The sequence below is a fragment of the Nicotiana tabacum genome, chromosome 16 (assembly GCF_000715075.1).
Source record: "Nicotiana tabacum cultivar K326 chromosome 16, ASM71507v2, whole genome shotgun sequence".
NCBI lineage: Eukaryota > Viridiplantae > Streptophyta > Magnoliopsida > Solanales > Solanaceae > Nicotiana > Nicotiana tabacum.
Window position 1 is genome coordinate 168,474,024 of NC_134095.1, and position 23,870 is coordinate 168,497,893.

The 23,870-nt window shown below is 37.8% G+C and overlaps 1 protein-coding gene across 1 annotated transcript; it reads right to left on the reverse strand.

The window, feature by feature from the left end:
- Nucleotides 1-8,692: 8,692 nt before the first annotated feature.
- LOC142170509 (uncharacterized) lies at nucleotides 8,693-16,519 on the reverse strand. The gene is made up of 5 exons (XM_075232439.1): nucleotides 16,006-16,519; nucleotides 10,483-10,926; nucleotides 10,134-10,164; nucleotides 9,247-9,474; nucleotides 8,693-8,933 (listed from the first exon to the last, which is right to left on the reverse strand). The coding sequence occupies exons 1-5, from the start codon at nucleotides 16,517-16,519 to the stop codon at nucleotides 8,693-8,695; spliced, it is 1,458 nt and encodes a 485-aa protein (XP_075088540.1).
- Between the last annotated feature and the right edge of the window lie 7,351 nt (nucleotides 16,520-23,870).

Genomic DNA, 23,870 nt, shown 5'->3' on the forward strand with positions numbered 1-23,870 from the left:
CTCATCGGAATTTGGTCGAAAATCCAGCTTCACTGGTGATTTTAGATCTATTGGGACCTTTGGTTCATTATAATCCTTTTATGAATCCAAGATGATGATTTGAAGATGGAGAGACCAGCGCCTGATCAGATTTTTTTTTATCATTTGTACCCTTTTGTTAGAGCTTGATCGGAAAAAAGAAAGAGTATTTTATCCACTTTTTCTGATCTGCCGAAGACGTTGCAACTTGTTATTTAAATTAGAATTGGTTAAATCTTTGTGCCTTGAATCTGGAAAGTTAGAGCTCCAGTGACGAATTTTTTGTCATTTCATTTTGCCAGAAAGTTTGCTTAGATTTCTGATTTTGAATGGAATTGTGCTAAGATAAGGATGTAAAGGAAAAAAATGAAAATAAAAAGAATAAAGAATAAACAGTTGAGGGGAGTGGGTGGATCGAGTATGGATTTGTAAAGAGAAATGAGTATAAATTGGAAGGGAGGGGTCAAAAAAATGAGCATGGGTCAAAGAAATGGGCATGGATCTTTAATATTTGGGTTAATATTTGCCTAGTTGGCAGTTTAAGAGAAGGGTCCCGCTGCCATGGTGGACTTCTGTTAGGGTTAGGGATGATTTTGTCTACTTTACTAACGGTAGGCGTATATTTGGACCGAAAGTAGAAACGGGTATAAACGTGACTAATTTTCGATAGTATAGAGACAATTTTTGCCTTTTCCCTTTTATATTTGGCTAGAAGATATAATTATTTATAACCGACCAATCAAATATGTTAAAATCCCTTTACTTAAGGGTAGTTTTGTTCACTTATTAGTTATATAGAATTATAATGAATGTATATTTGTATATTTTTTTCGTTTCAATTTACGTGCACGAAAGAAATGTAACACTTTAGAAGCTTGTCCTTTGAAACAAGTTTTAGAAATTTGTGTAACTATAAATTTGGTCCCTCGGTTATTTGTAAATTCTTATTTCTGTCCTTGTAATATATGACTCAACACATTGAATCTTCAATTAATTAAAATGTATGTTTTTGGTCCCTATATGTAAGAAATATGTTATAGTAATTGGGCTATGTTTAGAATCATATTATCGTCAAATATGGAGTAATAACACAAATTTTACATAATACATGGATAATTAAATGGTAGAACGATAAACAATTCTAGTAAATTTGTAAATATTCCCAAGGAGAGGGATTAAAAGTGCACATTCCAATTAAGTTAAATATGCTTAGTCAGATATCACAAAGACTAAAGTCAGAATTTATCAATAGTTGAAAGACTAAGGCGACCTCAACTTGTTTGAGACTGAGACGTAGAAGTAATAGCGGTTGTTGTTGTCCCCCTAGTTTTCGAGGATTCAAATAAACAACCTCAACTTGTTTGAGACTCAGGTATAGAAGTAATAGTAGTTGTTGTTGTCCCCCTAGTTTCTGAGGATTCATATAAACAAACTCAACTTGTTTGAGACTGAGGTATAGAAGTAGTAGTAGTTGTTGTTGTTGTTATCCCCTAGTTTGCAAGGATTCATATAGCCGACCTCAAGTTGTTTGAGACTGAGGCATGGAAATAGTAGTTGTTGTTGTCCCCCTAGTTTGCGAGGAATTTCTGCATTTGATTGAGTAGACAAGCTCGATTCACTAGATGAATAGTGGTTCCCTAATTCATCAGAAATTACTTCATTTATATTAAACGCGCTTGTAATTGGGTTCTGGCGTGCGCCTAGTTTGCGAGGAGTTACTGCATTTGCTTGATTTGGCCTAATCGAATCACTAGCTGAATAACAGCTCATGAAATGCACTTAATATCCACATATATTTGATTGTGAACCCATTTATTACTGTAGTATTAACTTGAGGTCGCCGTAGGAAATCACAAACTTCAAATCCCGAATCTGCCTCTGCCTCTGATTGTGTGCTGTTGAGTCCTCAGCTCATATGCTCTGTCTCTTCTATAAAATAATATGAAAGTGACCAGTTTTAAGGTCCTTTAAAATGTGTATATGTAGAGATTCCAATTTCGGCAAATTAAGATTTCATGCTCTCTATGCAGCTAGAATGGAAGATAACAAAACACACAGAGCATAGATAGTATTAATACAACACATTTAGATATACAAGATAACCATGATCTCTCATGGAACATATACTTATTATACATAGTGGGCTCGATCGAGCAGCCATTAGTTATTATGAGAAGTTACTTCAAACTGTACTGGTTGGTACAATTTTGATGGGAGAAAAACAATCCCCTAGTCGTCGTGTCCCATCCCTGGTTTACGAGGAAGAACTACATTTGCTTGAGTTGGCGAGCTTGAAACATGTCCCGTCTCATCTGGATCGCGAGGAAATACTCTATTTGTTTGAGTTGGCGAGCTTGAGATGTGGAAATAATGGAGCCCTGATTCAAACGAATCAGCTGCTTCATTTGTATGTGGCGAGCTTGTAATTATAATTGGGTTCTGGCGTTTCCTCAGCTTGCCAGTAGTTGCTTCATTTGTAATTATAAATGGGCCTTTAGGAATTATTACACTTGTCTTAGCTAATGAGCTTGAAATGGGAGAATCCTGGTATTTTGATCCACCAAAGTTTGTTGCTTTATTTGCATTACGCAAGCTTGTAACCGCGTTATGGCGGGCCCCAAGCTTGCGAGGAGGTGCTTCATTTGTATTTGGTGAGTTTGTAATTCCACCCAGGCGTGCCCCAAGCTTGCGAGTAGTGGCTTCAATTGTAATTCCACCCAGACGTGCCCCAAGCTTGCGATGAGTTGCTTCATTTGTAATTCCACCCAGGGGTGCCCCAAGCTTGTGAGTAGTGGTTTCATTTGTAATTCCACCCTGGCATATCCCAAGCTTGCGATGAGTTGCTTTATTTGTAATTCCACCCTGACGTATCCCAAGCTTGCGATGAGTTGCTTCATTTGTATTCAATGAGTTTGTAATTCCACCCAGGCATGCCCCAAGCTTGCGAGAAATTGCTTTATTTGTAATTCCACCCAGGCGTGTCCCAAGCTTGCGAGGAGTTACTTTATTTGTAATTCCACCTTGGCGTATCTCAAGCTTGCGATGAGTTACTTCATTTGTATTCGGCAAGTTTGTAATTAGACCCTGGCGTACCCCAAGTTTGCGAGGAGTTGCTTCATTTGTAATTACACCGTGGCGCATCCCAATTTTGAGAGGAGTCGCTTCATTTGCAATTATAATTCCATCTTGAGGAGTTATAATTGCATTTGCATGAGCTGACAAGCTTGAAATGTAAGAATACCGGTGTCCTGATCCACCAAAAGTTGCTTCATTTGTATTTGGTAAGCTTGTAAGTTCGAGTTGGCGTGCCCCTAGTTTGCGATGAGTTGCTTCATTCGTACCAATTACTACGATTGAAGCGGACGATTGTTTCGTCGCCAGTGCAAATATCATGAGAAATGCAGCTACAGAAAATAGACCACTGATTTTGGCCATGGCTTAAAATTTTGCTGTCTGTATAGGCAAGAAATTACCAAATGTTGCTATGGCAATGCCTCATAGAGTTGTTATATATATAGGGAAATAAGACTTGACGCTACTTATTATAATCAAAGATGACCACTCTATGTAAATAAATTATGTATAGATGCCAATTTCGGCGAATTAAGAGTCGTGTTTTCTATATGCAGTTAATTAGTTTCTTATAATCTTAGGCTTAGTTTATGACTGGATTTGATCATAAAGCTATGTTTATATTTTCCTTGTTATTGTTTCTGTTTCGAACATTTTGATAGATTTGTTTTGTTTGCTTGTGAGCAGTTGGATTCGGTTTGATACTTAAGAACGAATAGTAATTGTTACTATACGATAAGGCTGTATTGTGGTTCGGGCCCGGGCCTAAACGAGCCAAACGGTCCCGGACTTTGGCGGTCCTGGGACTAACGGTCCAAATGGGTGGGATCGGCCCACTGTGGTCCTAAGCCCACATGGTCCCAGGCTAAATGGGGCGGGCCCATTGGCCTAAACGAGCTTTTTAGTTCCGGGCTATTTTTTTTGAATTTTGTTTTTTATCTAAGGCAATTTCTTGACCCTGTACTAGGGTTAACCGTACTATCTACACTTGTTCCCTCTTGCGCAACTTTCATTTGTAAATATCTAACTTTATCTCTAGGGTGTGTCTTTATGTGTCTAGTCAAACTACCCGTACCGCTACGGTCTCCAGTAAATTTATGAGCCATCAAAGACCCACAAGTTTTACACTTAGCCTTATTTTGTTCTCTTAGTTGAGTAAAAAAGTGCCAAACAAGAGATGTTTCGGGCCGTTTAGAAGGTTGTCTATTAAAAGTAGAGGTTACTTCAGGCGGGGCATCAGTTGGGTTATTAACAGGACAAGTAGGTGTATCATCTAAATCCGGTTGTGTTTCATCTAAATCATCATTTTCCTCTACATTTTCAAAGATAGTTTGATTAGGATAAAGAACATTCATAGCTTCTTCATTTAATTGTTGACCTGGTGCAACATCATGGCAAAATTGACTATAGAAAAATTGAAAACAAGGGTTATCACTATCAAGAATAACATGTGGAGGAGGACGGGTAACAGATCTGGGTCGGGGAGCCGGGGGAAGAGTAGTAGTTTGGCGACTAAATTCACCAATTTTAGATTTTCCCTTACCCTTACCCCCAAATATTTTTTTCAAAGAAAAGTCCATATTAATTATAATTATACTAAATAAAATACACAAAACTATAATATTAAAATTTAAGAGTTGGAACGAGTTTACCGAATTGACGAACAACTTCTTGAAAATTGAATATCGTTGAAGACTTGAAAACTTGAATACTTCAATTCACCAACTTCACAATTTTTCACGAAATTGCAATAATAAAGTAAGCAATTATAGAAGAAAATTAGAGAGAGATTGATGAATTTGTGAGTAAAAATGAAAGAATGAGAGGGTATTTATAGTTGAGAATAGGGAAAAGTGTAATTATAAAAAGTTTGGGGTTAAAACAAAGTTTGGGAGCCAAATGGCTATTTTTTTAAAAAGCCAAACGGCTAAAATTGCAGGCCAACGGCTAGTTTTTAAACTTCTAACCGTTGGCCTTTTTTAAAAAAAAAATAAAAAAAATTAGCCGTTGGGCCCGTTTAGCCCGGTTGAACCGGCCCAGGCCTGCCTACCTGTCCAGGGCTAAACGGTCCCGGGCTCGCGGGCTTTTTGGCAAGGACCGGCCCACTATGGGCTTTTGGACCGCTAGAGACCGGCCCATTTGAATAGGCCCTTTTGGCCCGTTTGGCACGCGGTCCCGGGCTGGGCCCAGCCACAAAACACCCTTACTATACGATAAAGTTGACATCTAATGTAGAAATTGACCAAATATTCTGCAAAATAATGGCAGGAATTGATCAGCACCAAACATGACTATCGGGTTATGTCTTTAGCCAGAGGCAGACCTATGCTATACTGAGAGGGGTCATCGGCATCGATAAAGTTCGACAAAAACATATTTGGGTTGAACTCAAAAGTACACCTCCAACTTCAAATCCTGGGTCTGCTTCTCTCTGTAGTAATAAAAATAGCACGTGCTCTCCATGGGCAAGGACGAATCTATTCATTGAATTTGGGTGCTCGAGCACCCATTAATCTTAGCTCCAAGTATATATAATTGTGTAGAAATTTTGAGAAAATGAATATAAAAAAACAGAAAGCACCCAGGAGACAAAAAGTCTAGTGGGTTCTTTGGTTAAGGAAGGGTGCTGGAAGTTTATGAATATTGAATGAGTGAGGGTTCAAATCCTTCTCCCGACAAGCCTTTTAAAACAAACAAATTATTCCCTTTTTTTCTCCTCATATTATCAAGCAACTTTCTCTTTTTTCATTCTTTCCATCACAATTTTACGGCGTCTATAATATTAATACTATGAGTTTTCTCGTTAACTTTTTTTATCATCGTGTTCCAATAGTTATGCATTTATGTAATGTGATTGCTAATAACTTTATATCAGAAAAAGCTAAGCACCCACGAACTTAAATTCCTAGATTCGCCACTGGCCACAGGCTTACTTGCCTGGTCTGGAGCAGTCCTCTTCATCCTAAAGGTTCAACGCCCCGTATCCAACTTCTTTCACGTCCAACTCTACGATGAAATGTTCATTACTAAACTACTTATGGTGTTACGTCAAGTAGAGGCGGATACAGGATTTAAACTCTATGAGTTCAGCTTTTAATGTTCTTACCATTGAACCCATTATATTTCTGAAATTGTGGGTTTGTATCTACTATTTGTTAGTAGAATTTTAGTAGATTTTTCACAAAAATTTATGTTTCGTGTCGAAAGTTATGGATTCAGTTGAACCCGATGTCAGAAGTCTAGATTTGCCTCTAAGTCGTCAGGGAACTTGGACATGTACATCCTTCCGTCACGGGCGTGTCTAGCCCACGATGCACACTTGTTGGCATATCCGATCGAGTCTAAGGGAATAAGGTTGTGAGTCCTATGGACTCTTCAACCAACCCCGAGATATTTGGGGCGAGTATTTTGCCCCACTCGCCCCAAACAGTCCACTATTCTGATGTAACTTACATTTCAAGAGAACTCTGTACCATCAATAAAACAATACACTCATTGTTTCTCTTTATTTTCTGTATTCCTTAGAGTTTTTCTTTTCAATTATTTCAATTCCCTTTATTATTTGTAATGCTAGTGCCTATTTCCCGAACGTGTGTAGATCATATATACATTAATAACTTAATAACTTATACATTATAGTAAGTTTTCTTTTTATTTTTGTTCATTAACTTATTATACACAGTTATCTATGCAATCAAACCTCTCTATAATAGCCTAATTTGTTCCGGATTTTTTTTGGTTGTTATAGCGAAGTGTTGTTATATAGAACATACATTATAACATATCATAGAATTTGGTTCCAAAAGAAACTTGGTGTTCTGATCTGTGCTAGACCGCCATGCAAGCAAGGTCTCAAGCATCAGTAATGGGGAAATAAGATCAGAGAAGGAAACGAAAGAGAGAGAGAGAGAGAGAGAATCAGATACTCTCATTTTCTGTGTAATGAAAATCTGTACAGTACAAACTATTTATACTAACAGCTAACTCACTACTAACCACCTAACTAACTCACATTACCAACTTAACAAACTTCTTAACTATAATTAACTATACAACTAACTATTATATAATTCCCACGTGCCTAATCTCCAATTGTCTCAATACTCCCCCTCAAACTGGTAGGTGCAAAAACATTGGGCACTCCCAGTTTGGACATCAAAAATTCATGTTGCTGTCTTGCAAGCCCCTTTGTAAGAATGTATGCAAGTTGATCTTTGTAGCAATATATTGTTTGTATCTGCCCTTCTTGAATCTTCTCTCTAATGAAATGATAATCTATTTCAATGTGCTTTGTCCTCTCATGATATATGGGATTTGCTGCAATCTGTAGTACAACTTTGTTGTCACAATGTACCAAAATTGGCAACTCTATTTCTGCTCCCAACTCCTTGAATACTCCTGTTAACCATACTAATTCTGAAACCACTGAAGCCATGCTTCTGTACTCTGCTTCTCCTGAGTTTTTTGACACTGTATTCTGCTTCTTTGATTTCCATTCAACTAATGAATCTCCATGTTTCACAATAAAGCCTGTTACAGACTTCCTTTTATTTGGACAAGATGCCCGATCAGCATTACAAAAAGCAGTCAATGTGTTCTTCTTATTGCTGCTCATCAAAATTCCCAATCCTGGTTCCCCTTTCACATACTTAACTACTCTTATGGCTGCTTCCCAGTGTGACTTCTTTGAATTTTGCATAAATTGACTAAGTGTCTGTACAACAAAGGCAATGTCTAGCCTGGTCAATGTGAGATATAACAACTTCCCAATCAACCTCTGATACTTTCCCTTATCTTCCAATAATTCATCATTGTTTGATCCTGCAACCTCATCCAGCTCAGTAGTTGTGAGCTTTTGGTTGCAATCCAATGGCGTCCAGCTTGGCTTAGCTGTACTTAAGCCCATTTCTGATATAAGCTCCAAACTATACTTTCTCTGATTCATCATGATTCCTCTATGAGATCTACAAAACTCAATGCCCAAGAAATACTTCAACTCACCCAAATCCTTCAGCTTGAAGGTCTGATGCAACTGCTTCTTGGTTTCTTCAATGAGTGTTAAGTCATTACTAGTAATCAGCATGTCATCCACATAAACTAGAATGACTACAACTTTACTGTCATGCTTCTTAGTAAATAAAGAATAGTCTAGGGAGCTTTGCACAAAACCTTGAGATACCAAGGCTTCAATAAGTTTTACATTCCACTGCCTGCTTTCTTATTTCAACCCATAAAGAGATTTGACAAGCCTATACACCTTGCCTTCATTCTCCCCCTGGCTGATAAATCCCTCAGGTAGATTCATGTACACTTCATCATAAAGATTCCCTTGAAGAAAAGCATTATATACATCCATTTGATGTATATGCCACCCTTCAGTAGCTGCAATATAAATCACAGCTCTATCTGTAACCATTTTTACCACTAGTGAAAAAGTTTCATTGTAGTCTAGGCCTTCTTTCTGGCTATATCCCTTAGCTGCCAACCGTGCCTTGAATCTCTCAACATCCCCATTGGCTTTGTACTTCACCTTATATACCCATCTACAACCTATGGGAACTTTCCCTGCTGGTAATGTAACTAACTCCCATGTCTTGTTGTCTTATAATGCTTGAATTTCTGCCTTCATGGCTTCAATCCATCTCTTGTCTTTAGATGCTTCATGGAAAGTCTGTGGTTCAGTGATAGCTGAGAAAGCTGTCAAATAATGTTGATAAGATGACTTCAATCCATCATAGGAAACAGAGTTGCAAAGAGAGTAAGGCTTATCTGATTGATCTAGTGCAGCAACGGTCACATAATCAGTCATCCATATTAGCACTCGTTTGTCTCTGGCAGACTTCCTAGGCCCATTTCCATCACTGCTTGGGACTTCATTGGCTATTTGTTCTGTCTCTTCTTGATTGAATTATTGATGATCTGCTAGAGTTATGCCTTCCCCATTATCAACTGTTCCTAGAACATCATTAAGGACAGTCTTGTTCCTCAGTATTAAGAATTAGTGAATGAACTGGTAGAGAGACTTCTGCATCATGTGCTTGAATGTCTATGTCTAAGAACATAGGCTGTTTCTCTTACTTCTTGAATTTGAAAGGAAAGAAAGACTCCTTAAAAACATCTCTGTTTATGAAGAAACATTCCTTAGACAAATCATACAGGATATAGCCTTTTGTAACTCCTGAATAGCCCATCAAAACTACTGCTGTTGCCCTAGCTTCAAACTTGTCATGTATATTCATTCTCTTTGCAAAACACAAACAACCAATGGTCCTTATATGCTCAATGTTTGGCTTCTTCTGATGAAACATTTCATAAGGACTTTTTCCTGCTAATGCACTTGATGACAGTTTATTTATGACATAAACTGCTGCTAACACAGTGTCCCTAAAATTTCAAGGGTATATGTCCTTAGAACCTCATGGCTCTTGCTATTTCTAGCACATGTTTGTGCTTCCTTTCAGCAATTCCATTTTGTTGAGGTGTATAGACACAAGACCTTTGATGAACAATTCCATTAGACTGAAAAAGTTTACGACATGCCTCATTCACAAACTCTGTCCCATTGTTAGTCCTGATCACCTTAACTTGTCTATTAAACTGAGTTTGCACTAGTTTTATAAAATTTCTCAGCAAAAGCAACACATCACTTTTCAATTTCAACAAATAAACCCAAGTCATTCTTGAATGATCATCAACAATTGTCAAAAATAATTTATTACCATCAAAGGTTTGCACAACATATGGTACCCATACATCAACATACAACAAGTGAAATATATCTTCAGCTCTACTACTGCTTGTGCTAAATGGAAATCTACAATGTTTAGCTAAAGAACACACACTACAATTGTCTATTTTTCCTTTACAATCATCATATACTAATGAAAACAACTCCTTCAATGCTCCTACTGAAGCATGTCCTAGTCTTCTGTGCCAGAGTTCAATGTCCAGTTCTATCTTACTCACAGCCAAACCTTGAATTATTCATTTATTATTCCTAGTTGTATTTTGTGGTAATAGGTAGAGTCCTCCCTTCTTCTTACCAATCACCTTCACCTTCCCACTGCAAAGGTCCTGAAGTAGATAAAAATAAGGATAAAAAACTGCACAACAATTTAACTCCTTTGTGATCTTAGACACTGACAACAAATTATACTTAAACTCAGGTAAGTATAACACATTGTCAATTCTTCCTGCATTTGCTATATTATAAGACCCTATGTGTCACATTTGATACTTCTCCATTAGGTAAGTGTACCTTTTTTCGTATGAATTCCAGCTACTTCTAATTTGTGTTATAACATTTCTAATTAGAGGTCATGTGATTTGTAGCTCCAGTATCCACAATCCATTCATGATCATTACCATTAATAAAGTAAGCACTAATACTACCTGCCATATTAGCTGATACTTCTGGCACATTCTCCTTGTTGAGCAGCTTAAGGATCTGACTGTATTGTTCTATTGTGAAATGTGAAATTGGAGGAACTTTGAAAGCATCTTGGCCTCTTCCTCCTGCAGCTTGTGGTCTGAAATCCATTGTCATTGCATTGTGAGCTGTGTTGCCTCCAAATTTCTTCTTGAACTTGAAATCATCAGGATATCCAATCAACTTGTAGCATCCTTCTCTACTTTGTCCTTTCATTTTGCAATAATCACATAACACATTGTAATTTTTCCTAGGTTTTTGATTGTTGAATCCTTTTGTTGTTAATAGAGTTGTCATCTCAGCATTTTCAGCGGGAACTACTACATTTGCCATGCTTCTTTGGCTCTCCCTTTCCATCAACATAAAGTTAGCCTTATTCAAAGCGGAAATGTATCCATCATCATGATCTGTTGAAGTTTGGCAAAATGCCAAAGTCCCACATTGGTTGGGAGTTAAGTTTGGAGGGGATTTTTCCCCTATAAAAGAAGGCCTAATGTTTAGGATTGAAACACACCTCTCATTTGCCTTCTCATCTGTTTAAGGCATTTGTATCTTCTCTATTTAGTATTATTTCACTTGTATTTTTGAAGTGAAATAAAATATTGGTTATGTCCGAGGAGTAGGCAAAATTAGCCGAACCTCGTAAATTCTGGTGTTCCCTTTATTGTTGCTTTATTGTCTTATTTATTATTTGGTGGCTGTCATAATTTTGGTATAGTAGTTGTGACTTATTCACACTATATACATTTGGCTTCCGCAACAATTGGTATCAGAGCCAAGGTATTGTCTAAGTATGCTCTGTGGTTGCAGCATAGTCTGATCTTCCACATCAAAAAAGATTTATCTTGGTAACTGAGTCAAGGTTCTGTCTGAGTATGCTCTGTAGTTGCAGCTTAGTCTGATCTTCTACATCAGAAAGGAAATAATCTTGATTTGTGTCGTCAGCTATTAAATAATATTTGTGTCAAATATGGGGGACAATAAACAAGAAGAATCTACATCAAGTGTCAACAATACGTCATCATTGGCATCTTCGCTTATGACAAGAATTGTGTCAAATGCGAAATTTGCGGTAGAAATTTTTGACGGGTCCGGACATTTTGGGATGTGGCAAGGCGAGGTTCTAGATGTCCTTTTTCAACAAGGGCTAGATCTGGCCATTGAAGAAAAGAAACCAGATGTTATTGGAGAAGAAGATTGGAGAATTATCAACCGTGTTGCTTGCGGTACCATTCGATCCTACCTTGCTAGAGAGCAGAAATATCCATACACAAAGGAAACTTTTGCAAGTAAATTATGGAAAGCACTGGAGGATAAATTTTTGAAGAAAAACAGTCAAAATAAATTGTACATGAAGAAGAGACTGTTTCACTTCACCTATGTTCCTGGTACCACGATGAATGAACATATCACCAGTTTCAATAAGTTGGTCACAGATTTGCAAAATATGGATACAACTTATGATGATGGTGACTTGGCCTTAATGTTGTTGGCGTCACTTCCTGATGAGTACGAGCACCTTGAAACTACTCTACTCCATGGAAATGACGAAATTTCTCTCAGAGAAGTTTGTTCAGCTTTGTACAGCTATGAACAAAGAAAGCGAGAAAAACAGAAGGGCGGAGAAGGAGAAGCACTGTTTGTGAGGGGTCGTCCTCAAAATCAAACGAGGACAAAGAAGGGAAGATCCAAGTCAAGATCCAGACCCAGCAAAGATGAATGTGCCTTTTGTCGAGAAAAAGGGCACTGGAAGAAAGACTGTCCGAAGTTGAAGAATAAGGCCAAACATAACAATGGAAAGGCTATTATGGATTCAAATGTAGCTGATTGTGATGATTCAGACTTCTCATTAGTTACAACAGAGTCATCAACATCATCAGACATATGGTTGATGGACTCGGCTTGTAGCTATCATATGTGTCCCAACAGGGACTGGTTCGTGGAATTTCAAGAAGGAGAATATGGAGTCATCCACACAGCGGATAATAGCCCTCTTACCTCATATGGCATTGGTTCAATACGATTAAGGAACCATGATGGAATGATCAGAACATTGATAGATGTTCGATATGTACCGGATTTGAAGAAGAATCTCATCTCTGTGGGAGCCCTAGAATCAAAAGGGTTCAAAATCATTGCAGAAAATGGAGTGATGAGAGTATGCTCCGGTGCACTAGTGGTAATGAAGGCTAATCGGAAGAATAATAATATGTACCGCTATCGTGGCAGTACAGTTATTGGGACAGCGACAGTAACATCCAGTGACGACAAAGAGGCAGAAGCAACCAAGCTATGGCACATGCGCTTGGGACATGCTGGAGGAAAATCCTTGAAAACTCTATCAGATCAAGGATTGTTAAAAGGAGTAAAGGCTTGCAACTTGGAGTTTTGTGAGCATTGTGTTAAAGGGAAACAGACAAGGGTTAAATTTAGTACAGCGATCCATAATACTAAAGGCATTTTGGATTTTGGGGTCCTTCCAAAACACCTTCATTGGGTGGGAAGCACTATTTTGTAACCTTTGTTGATGATTTTTCCCGAAGAGTATGGGTGTATACAATGAAGAGCAAAGATGAAGTGTTGGGAATTTTTCTCAAATGGAAGACGATGGTGGAGAATCAGACAGGCAGGAGAATCAAGTGTATTCGCACAGACAATGGAGGTGAATACAAAAATGATCATTTCAATAAGGTCTGTGAAAATGATGGCATCGTCCGACACTTCACTGTTAGACATACACCACAACAGAATGGAGTGGCAGAACGTATGAACCGGACCTTGCTGGAGAAGGTACGGTGTATGTTGTCCAATGCTGGCTTGGGCAAAGAATTTTGGGCTGAGGCAATTACATATGCATGTCACCTCATTAATCGTCTACCATCTGCTGCTATTGATGGCAAAACACCATTTGAAAAATGGTACGGAAAACCTGCTGTAGATTATAACTCTTTGCACGTGTTTGGCTCAACTGCATATTATCATGTGATGGAGTCAAAATTGGATCCAAGGGCAAAGAAGACTATTTTTATGGGAATTACTTCTGGAGTCAAAGGATATCGCTTATGGTGTCCTATGACAAAGAAAGTAATATTCAGCAGAGATGTTACCTTTGATGAATTTGCTATGGTAAATAAGGTAACAGAAGATACCAAACAAAATGAAGGTGCTTCCAAGCAGGTGGAGTTTGAGGGAAAATTTATTTTTCCTACACAAGAAGCAGAGGAGGAAACAAATGAAGATTACCCTCTGGAAGGAGAGCCAGTAGAGGAGATTCCAACTCAGGAATCTCAACAACAACTTGAATCAATAGCAACCAGCAGGCCAAAAAGAACAATAACGAAACCTGTTCGTCTCATAGAGACGGTTGCTTGTGCAACCTCAATTGTAGCTGATGATGTTCCGACTACTTATAAAGACGCTGTCCAAAGTTCAGAAGAAGATAAGTGGAGGATTTCCATGAATGATGAAATACAGTCCCTTCATCAGAATCATACATGGAGATTGGCCAATCTCCCGAAGGGAAAGAAAGCAATTGGGTGCAAATGGGTATTTGCAAAAAAAGAAGGATTTCCTAACCAATTAGATGTTCGCTACAAAGCAAGATTGGTGGCCAAAGGATATGCTCAAAAGGAGGGAATTGATTACAATGAAGTGTTTTCTCCAGTTGTAAAACATTCCTCCATTAGAATTATGTTGGCTTTGGTAGCACAATTGGATTTGGAACTAGTTCAGATGGATGTAAAAACTGCGTTTTTACATGGAAACTTGGAGGAGGAAATCTACATGACTCAGCCAGAAGGATTCAAAGTTGCTAGAAAAGAAAATATGGTGTGCAAACTTGAAAAATCGTTGTACGGATTGAAACAATCTTCTAGACAATGGTACAAGCGATTTGACGAGTTTATGTTGCGGCAAGGGTACAAGAGAAGCAAATACGATCATTGTGTGTATTTGCACAAGCTTAAAGATGGTTCCTTTGTATATCTTCTCCTATATGTTGATGATATGTTGATAGCTTCCAAGAATTTGGAAGAAATTGATAAGTTGAAGATTCAACTGAAGAAGGAGTTCGAGATGAAGGATTTGGGTGAGGCAAAGAAAATTCTTGGCATGGAGATAATTAGAGATAGACGTTCAAAGAAACTCTGTTTATCTCAAAAGGAATATTTGAAGAGAGTACTTCAACGTTTTGGCATAGATGACAAGACTAAGCCAGTTAGTACTCCACTTGCTTCCCATTTTAAGCTAAGTACTACTATGTCGCCAATGGATGAAGCTGAACGAGAGTATATGTCAAAGGTACCATACGCAAATGTTGTTGGTAGCTTGATGTATGCAATGGTTTGCACAAGGCCTGACATTTCACAAGCTGTTGGAGTTATTAGCAGATATATGCACAATCCAGGGAAGGAGCATTGGCAAGCTGTGAAGTGGATTCTACGGTATATTCATAATACTGTAGATGTCGGGTTAGTTTTTGAGCAGGAAGACAATCAGTCTGTAGTTGGATATTGTGACTCAGATTTTGCGGGTGATATGGACAAACGAAGATCAACTACTGGTTATATGTTTACTTTTGCAAAGGCACCAGTTAGTTGGAAGTCTACTTTGCAGTCAACAGTTGCTTTGTCTACAACAGAGGCAGAGTACATGGCTATTACAGATGCTGTGAAAGAGGCAATTTAGCTTCAAGGATTGCTAAAGGAGCTTGGTGTTGAACAAAAAGGTATCACAATTTTTTGTGATAGTCAAAGTGCTATTCAATTAGCGAAGAACCAAGTTTATCATGCAAGGACGAAGCACATTGATGTTCGGTATCATTTCGTACGAGAAGTCATAGAAAAAGGTGGAGTCACGGTGAAGAAAATTCATACTACAGAGAATCCTGCTGATATGCTGACAAAGGTGGTGACTGCGGTCAAGTTTCAACATTGTTTGGATTTGATCAACATTGTTGAACACTGAAGATTGAAGATGAAGACACAACCAAAATTTGTTATTGAGAGAGAATTGAAAATGTGGAATTTTGCCAAGGTGGAGATTTGTTGAAGTTTGGCAAAATGCCAAAGTCCCACATTGGTTGGGAGTTAAGTTTGGGGGGATTTTTCCCCTATAAAAGAAGGCCTAATGTTTAGGATTGAAACACACCTCTCATTTGCCTTCTCATCTGTTTAAGGCATTTGTATCTTCTCTCTTTAGTATTATTTCACTTGTATTTTTGGAGTGAAATAAAATATTGGTTGTGTCCGAGAAGTAGGCAAAATTAGCCGAACCTCGTAAATTCTGGTGTTCCCTTTATTGTTGCTTTATTGTCTTATTTATTATTTGGTGGCTGTCATAATTTTGGTATAGTAGTTGTGACTTATTCACACTATATACATTTGGCTTCCGCAACATGATATGCTCATATGCTTGTTCATATGTCTTATTGAGCTTCATAAGAAACTGCAATAACTTCTGCTTATGCATGAAAACTTCATACTCACTTGACTTTGGACAATCACAACCAGGAGCTGGTGCCAAACAATCAAACTCAGCCCACAGTTCACGCATCTTTGAGAAATAAGTTGCAATTAAACTTGTTCCCTGACTCGCAGTAGCTATGGCTCTGTGCAACTGAAGAATTCTAGGTCCATTGACCTTATCGAATCTTTCCTTCATATCCTTCCAAACAGCACATGCATTTGAGGAATATACAATTCCACTCAGCAAATCACTCGATACACAGTTCATTATCCATGAGAGAACGATTGCATTGCACCTCTCCCACAGATCTGCCAAATTTGTACCATAATCTTCCTTCTTATAGGTACCTTCAATGAATCCTATTTTGTTGCGACCTAGTATCGCAATGCGCATTGCTCTGCTCCACACAGAATAGTTGTCCGATCCTGTTAATTGCAGCGCTATCAGAATTGCTCCTGAATCATATGTTGAGTGTAGGAATAGAGGATGATTATGACTTAAACTTTCTGGCAATGTATCATCTACAATCGCCATTTTTGGATTTCTTCAATTCATGCCCTAAATTCACAAAAGAGAAGATGAGACTACTGAACTAGAAACAAATTGTGAAATTTAAGCTAGGATCGATGAGCTTAGGTCCATATTAATGGCCTCATGACTCTGATACCATGATCTGATTTGTGCTAGACCGCCATGCAAGCAAGGTCTCAAGCATCAGTAATGGGGAAATAAGATCAGAGAAGGAAACGAAAGAGAGAGAGAATCAGATACTCTCATTTTCTGTGTAATGAAAATCCGTACAGCCCAAACTATTTATACTAACAACTAACTCACTACTAACCACCTAACTAACTCACATTACCAACTTAACAAACTTCCTAACTATAATGAACTATACAACTAACTATTACATAATTCCCACGTGCCTAATCTCCAATTGTCTCAATACTTGGCTTTTATAGTGAATGATTGTTATATAACGATGTTGTTATAGAGAGATCTGACTGTAATTATTTTTTATGTAACTTGATAGTTTAATATTTATTATACTTCTCACCAATTGTGTTGATTTTACAGAGTTAAGGTTTTATATTACCACTCTATGATCATGAATTTGCTCACTAATTACTAGTAATATATATATACAACAAGGATCTGTCTTTTATTCCAACTTCTTTGGAAAGAAAAAAAGAACTAGGGACGTAACAAAAATGAAAAAGAAAAGCAATCTACTGAAATGAAAATATAGTAGTAGGATGGAAAATATATAATAAAACACAGTCATTATTAGATAGTATTAACACAACACAACGCATAACATAGCACCGAAGCAGAGTTGTACGATACAAGATAACTTTAATAGGAAAAATGATTCCTTAGTCTTCGACCAGTTCTTTTATTTGTATCAGTTGATAATTGATGAAATGTGTCCCGTCTCATCTGAATTACTAGGAAATACTCTATTTGTTTGTGTTGGCGAGCTTGAGATGGGAAAATAGGGAGATATGGTTCACTAGTATTAGCCGCGTCATTTGTATTTGGTAAGCTTGTAATTATAATTGGGTTATGGAGCGCCCAGGCTTGTGAGCAGTTGCTTTATTTGTCTTTGGTAAGCTTGTAATTGCATTATGTCGTGCCCCTAGTTTACGAGGAGTTACTTCAAATTGTACCAGTTGCTGCACTTGTGATGAGGAAAAATGACTCTTTATGTTGGGAGTAGTTGTTTCATCTGTATCAGTTGATAATTGATGGATCAATGAACCGTGTCCAGGTACATCCCATTCGTGAGGAAATTCAAATTTTGTTTGACTTGGCGAGCTTGAAATGGTTAAAAGATGGAGCTTTGATTCACCAGAATTAGCTGCTTCATTTGTATTTGGTAAGCTTGTAATTGTAATCGCATTCTGATGTGTTCCAAGCTTGTGAGCAGTTGCTTCATTTACATTTGGCAAGCTTGTAACTGCATTATGGCGTGTCCCTAGTTTGCGAGGAGTTACTTCAAATTGTACCGGTTGCCATATATTTGTTGAGGAAAAACAACCCGCTATTTCGCGAGTAGTTGTTTCATCTGTATTAGTTGACAATTGATGAAACATTTCCTATCCTATTTGTATCCGTTGCCCTGTTAATTGGGCCATTAGGCGTTGAAAAGGTTTTGTCTATCCTTGGATTCAAGATGTCTTGTTCATTAATGGAATTTTGACTTGGAGTTGACAAGGGGTGATGTTGATTTGTACTATGGTTGTCTTCTAAAGGACTGTTAGCTTGCAGGGGTGGGTTAGTGATCCTAGTTTGTGGGCTACTAATGTTTTGCATTAATGAGGAGTATTGGTTATTTGTAGGTATAGTAGGATCTATGTCCATGGATTGTTCCTTGTGACTTTCATCCGTTGGTTCCATTAATGAAGGGCCTTTTTGGGTTTTTGTTTGGGAGGAGTTAATACCCAAATGTTTATGTGAGTTAAAGCTCTAATTAATGGAGGAGGGATGCTTTTCTGGGTTGGTTACAGCATGGTCCATTGTGGAAAAGCTTGGGATTGTTTTGTCTTGATGATGTTGATGTCCTAGGTCATTGGGTAGGGTATTGTCCTTTTGTTGGATGTAGTTTACGAAAGAACGTGAGGAGAATCCAATTTTACCTTCTAGAGGCTGAGTATTATCTAGGAGGTATTGGTTTTCCTTTTGGTTCAGTGGTTGCTTCTGGGCAGAAGCTGCGTCTGTTCTTTGCCACAATTGTGAACTTTGGATAGGCGTTTTGATGGTCATTCCCTTAGGGTTCTCTAGGTCTTTACTAGGGTTTGGATTATGGGGATTATTTTGATATTTTTTGTTTTTCCTTTAGTGGGATACAATTGTCCATTGGTCGATCTTTTGTGTAATTGCTTCCACAGTGTTTGGCTTGGATAGGTTCTTGGGTGAATTTTTACCTTCTTGTTCAGCCATCTTAGGGTTTTGGTATGGGCAGCTGCTTAGGTTATGCCCAAAGTCTGCCACAGTTTGTGCATAGGAGATTGAAGCCCTCATAGGTAATTCTTTGTATATGTTTGCCAATCACAATGTAGGTTTTGAGTGGTTTTTCTATGGGTACTAATACGCATAGTCGAGCATACTTACCTCTTAGCGCGGATTTGGTGCAGGCATCAATACGTATTAGTTGTCCTAACTTTCCTCCAATTTTTTGAAGTATGTCGTAGTCATAGAACTCAGTAGGTAATTCCAGGAGTCTTGCCCATATAGCTGAGTATGTTAGCGCAACTTTGGAGGCTACAAATCTGGGCTCCCATTTCCTTACTGTAAGAAATTGATTCCCTATGAACCATTGTCCTTCATGAAGGGCCTTATTATAATTTTCTTTCTTAGAAAATTTTATTAGGTAACAGTCGCATCCTAGGTCCACCAGAGATAGGGTTTCAGTTGGTCTCCATATCGCATGTAGTTTTTTTTTTTTGGAGGAATTGGTAGCCAACTCTTCTGCCAAACATTTTAATAATGAGTGCGTTGGTCCAGTTTTTATATATACGCTCCTTATCCGATGAGGTGATGGGAATGAAGAAATTTGGGTTAGGGTAGTTATCAATTTCATCTTCTGGTTCATAGGAGTCCATGTTTTGTTATAATGTTACTTGGCTACCCTCTGAGTCAATGTTAGCGTTAGTGTCAGAAATTAAGGTATCCAAGAAGGATACTCTCTTTGTAGGGTTGTTAGTGTCGTTTGCTCCTGTTGCTAGTTCACCGGGGGATTGATCTATACTTATTTCCATGTCCATTGGGGGGTAGTGAGGGGTGGGCCTGACGTTACCATGGAGTTTTCTTGCTCCTTCGTTAAGGCTTGGATGATCATCTCTCATGTTAAGGCATTGAGGGTCGATTCCTTTTGGGTTGAGTTGTTTTTTTCTTTTGTCTTCATCGGGGAAAGATGAGAAAAAACTAGGTAGTTTTGGGGAGTTTGATGAGGGAACTATTAGAGAGAAGGTAGAGCATCTCTCTCTAACCCATAGAAAAATTATGTTTGAACATGAATACAATTTGGAGCTGTTTTTGAATTTTTGTGAGTGATTTGAAGTGAAAATTTTGAAAAACAACTTTTTGGAGTTTTTCAAATTTCTGAAAAAGCTCGAAATTCAACCTCAAGTGAAATTTGAAAATTCCATGGCCAAACACTGATTATGAAAAAAATAAAAAATTTCCCCAAACAAAGTGAATTTTTTTTTTTATGGCCAAACGGGCCCTTAGTTAAAGCAGTTCTTGGCTAAATAACCACCGTGATACTTCCTTTTTTTTTTTCTTGGTAGTGCCTAATGTTATCTGGTCTATTATAACTACAATGTTTTTCCAGATCAGGTGCTATGATCAATTTAAGTATAACAGGTATCATATGAAAGGAAAAGGCAAAAAAAAAAAAAAAAAACGTTGAGATTCATATAATAAAAAGTAAGGTGATGTTATGAGTTCTACATATTTTTTCCAAATTTGAATTCTTGTGTGTATGTCTTGATCTTTAGTCGAGGGTCTATCGGAAACAGTTTCTCTGTTCTTTTAGGGTAGGGATAAGGCTACCTAGATTCTACCTTCCCTAGACCAAAGGTGGATCCAGGATTTAAATTTTATAGGTTCAACTTTTAAGCTTCTTAATATTAAAAACCTATTATATCCAAAAGTTATGGGTTCATATCTATAATTTATTACGATTTTAATAGTTTTTTGTACATAAATTTGTGCTCCGCATCAAAAGTTATGGGTTCAATTGAACACGATGTTATTGAGCTACATTCGCCTCTGCCCTAAACCCCATTTGTGGGATTACACTGGGTTGTTGTTGTTGTTGGCAGGGGCGGATGCATGCTTATTGAAGCGGTGTCACGCGACACCGCTTCGTCGGAAAATTTTATTAATATATGTATTAATACTGACGGAAATGAATAAGTAGGAAAAAATGACACTACTTGATATAAATTGTGTTGTGGTTTGTTGGTTATGTGCTTGAATTTGCTCTAAGAGATCAAAGGCTCAAACCTCAACTAGCACATTTTTCTTTTGCAAATATTTGAGAGAGCCTTTGTGGTTAAAAATTGTGATTAGTAGAATTGAACTGAATTTTTTTTCTAACTCAACAAAATCAATAGACTAAGACTATTTCTTGTCTAAAAGTATGATAATCAAAGTTATATTCCAATTTTTTTATATATTTCGACACCGCTTATAAAAATTCCTGCGTACGCCCCTGGTTGTTGTTGTTTTGTGTATGTCTTGATCCAATGGTATAATAAACAATGTAATACTGAATTCGAAATATGCTTGCATGAACTTTTCACTACTATATTTCCTTTCTTACTGCTCTGATTATGCGTGTCATGAGTCGAAGGTCTACCAGAAATAACCTCTTTACCTGCTTCAGGTAGAGGTAAAACTACGTATATCCTACCCTCCCTAGCCCCAACTTGTAGGAATACACTGAGGTTGTTGTTGTTGTTAGAGCTTTGCCAAAAAAAGAGGGGTGGGGGTGGGGTCTTGGGGGTTAATTTGTAGCTTCGGGCTAGAGATCTTACTGACTAGAGTACCCGATACATGTGTTGTTGAGATAAATATCGCAAGTGTTGATATATGTGAATTAGTTAAGGTGCGAGCATGTATAATTTCTTATAACAAAATGAAAAAGAAAAGTAATCTACTGAAATGAAAATATGTTAGTAGAATCTAAGATAACAAAACACAGTGTATTATTAGATATTATTAACACAAGACAGTGCGTAAACATAGCACTGTAGCATAGTTGTACATAACATGATCTCTCACGGAGCATCTATTTAGTGCATATATAGTGGGATTCAGCAGCCATTAGTTATGAGAATTTCCTTCAAAATACCGTATCGGTTCCAACACTTGTGATGAGGAAAAACGATTCTTTATTTTGCGAGTGGTCGTTTCATCTGCATCAGTTGATAATTGATGAATTGATGAACCGTGTCCCATCCCTGGTTCGCTTGGAATGACTATGTTTGTTTGAGTTGGCGAGCTTGAAATGGGCAAAAAATGGAGCACTGATTCACGAGAATCAACTTCTTCATTTGTATTTGGTGAGCTTGTAATTATAATTGGGTTCTGACGTTTCCCAGGCTTACGAGGAGTTGCTTCATTTGCATTTGGCAAGCTTGTAACTGCGTTATGGCGTGCCTCTAGTTTGCGAGGAGTTACTTCAAGTTGTACCGGTTTCCACATATTTGATGAGGAAGAACGACCCGTTATTGTGCGAGTTGTTGTGCCATCTATATCAGTTGATAATTGATGAAACCTGTCATCGCCCTGGTTTCGAGGAATAATCATATTTGTCTGAGTTGGTGAGCTTGAAATGGGCAAAAAATGGAGCACTAATTCACGAGAATCAACTGCTTCATTTGTATTTGGTGAGCTTGTAATTATAATTGGGTTCTGGCGTTTTCGAGCAGTAGCTTCATTTGTATTTGGCAAGCTTGCAACTACGTTACCGCGTGCCCCTAGTTTGCGTGGAGTTACTTCAAAATGTACATGTTGCCACATATTTGATGAGGAAGAACGACTCGCTATTTTGCGAGCTGTTGTGTCATCTATATCAGTTGATAATTGATGAAACGTGTCCTCGCCCTGTTCTCGAGGAATTATTACATTTGTCTGAATTGGCGAGCTTGAAATGGCAGAAAAATGGAGTCCTGATTCATGAGAATCGGTTGCTTCATTTGTATTTGCAGAGCTTGTAATTATAATTGGGTTCTGACGTTTCCCAAGCTTGCGAGTAGTTGCTCCATTTGCAGTTGGCAAGCTTGTAACTGCGTTATGGCGTGCCTCTAGTTTGCGAGGAGTTACTTCAAGTTGTACCGGTTTCCACATATTTGATGAAGAAGAACGACCCGTTATTGTGCGAGTAGTTTTTTCATCTATATCAGCTGATAGTTGACGAAAAGGAATTCCCTCGCCTTGTTTTCGAGGAATTATTACATTTGTTTGACTTGGCGAGCTTGAAAAGGGTAAAAAATGAAGCATTGATTCACGTGAATCAACTGCTTCATTTGTATTTGGCAAGCTTGTAACCGCGTTATGGCGTACCCCTAGTTTGCGAGGAGTTGTTGCATTTCCATGGTTCCAAAAGAACGTAGAAATATCATGAGAAGTGCATATAGAGGAAATAGGGTGATTTTGGCCATGGCTTAAATTAAACTTTGTTGTATATTTAAAAAATAACCAAATCTTGTTATGGCAATATGCCTCAAGGAGGTGTTATATATATAGAGGATTTAATCAAACTTTGCCTGCCGCCCATTTCTCAGCACATATATTTTCGTGTCTCGTCTTTGGAAATAATTTGAAAGTGACAAGTTTTCTCAAATGTGTATTGATGTATAGATGCTCATTTCGGCAAATTAAAGTTCAGTATTTTTACCACCAAGGGTTGTGATGAGATGGATAACTAGAATTCTGACACCTTAACTAGAACTATCGGGTTCGAGCTCTTTGAAATAGAAAAAAATCCTAATAGGGAGCGCTTCCTTTTTATTGGGCCTTATGCAGAGCGAATCTGAATTAGTCGATGCTTTAATACGAATATCGAACACCAGATGGAAAAATCAAAAGAAAGGTTCTTGCTTTCTATGCTACTCATCTTCGATTATGTTTATGAATGTATACACACTGTTTTTCTTGTCAATGTTTCGAATATTTTGATAGATTTTTTTTGTTTGCTTGTGAACAATTGGACACTTATTGTTTTGTCCCTCACATAATGCACTCCAAAATGATTTCTTTAATAGATAATCAGGTTAGAAGGAAAATCGTTAAAAAAAAATTAGAGGAAAAAGCAAACGACTCTCAAATTGTAAATTTATGTGGAACGAAAGGATTACTGGTTCGGAAACTA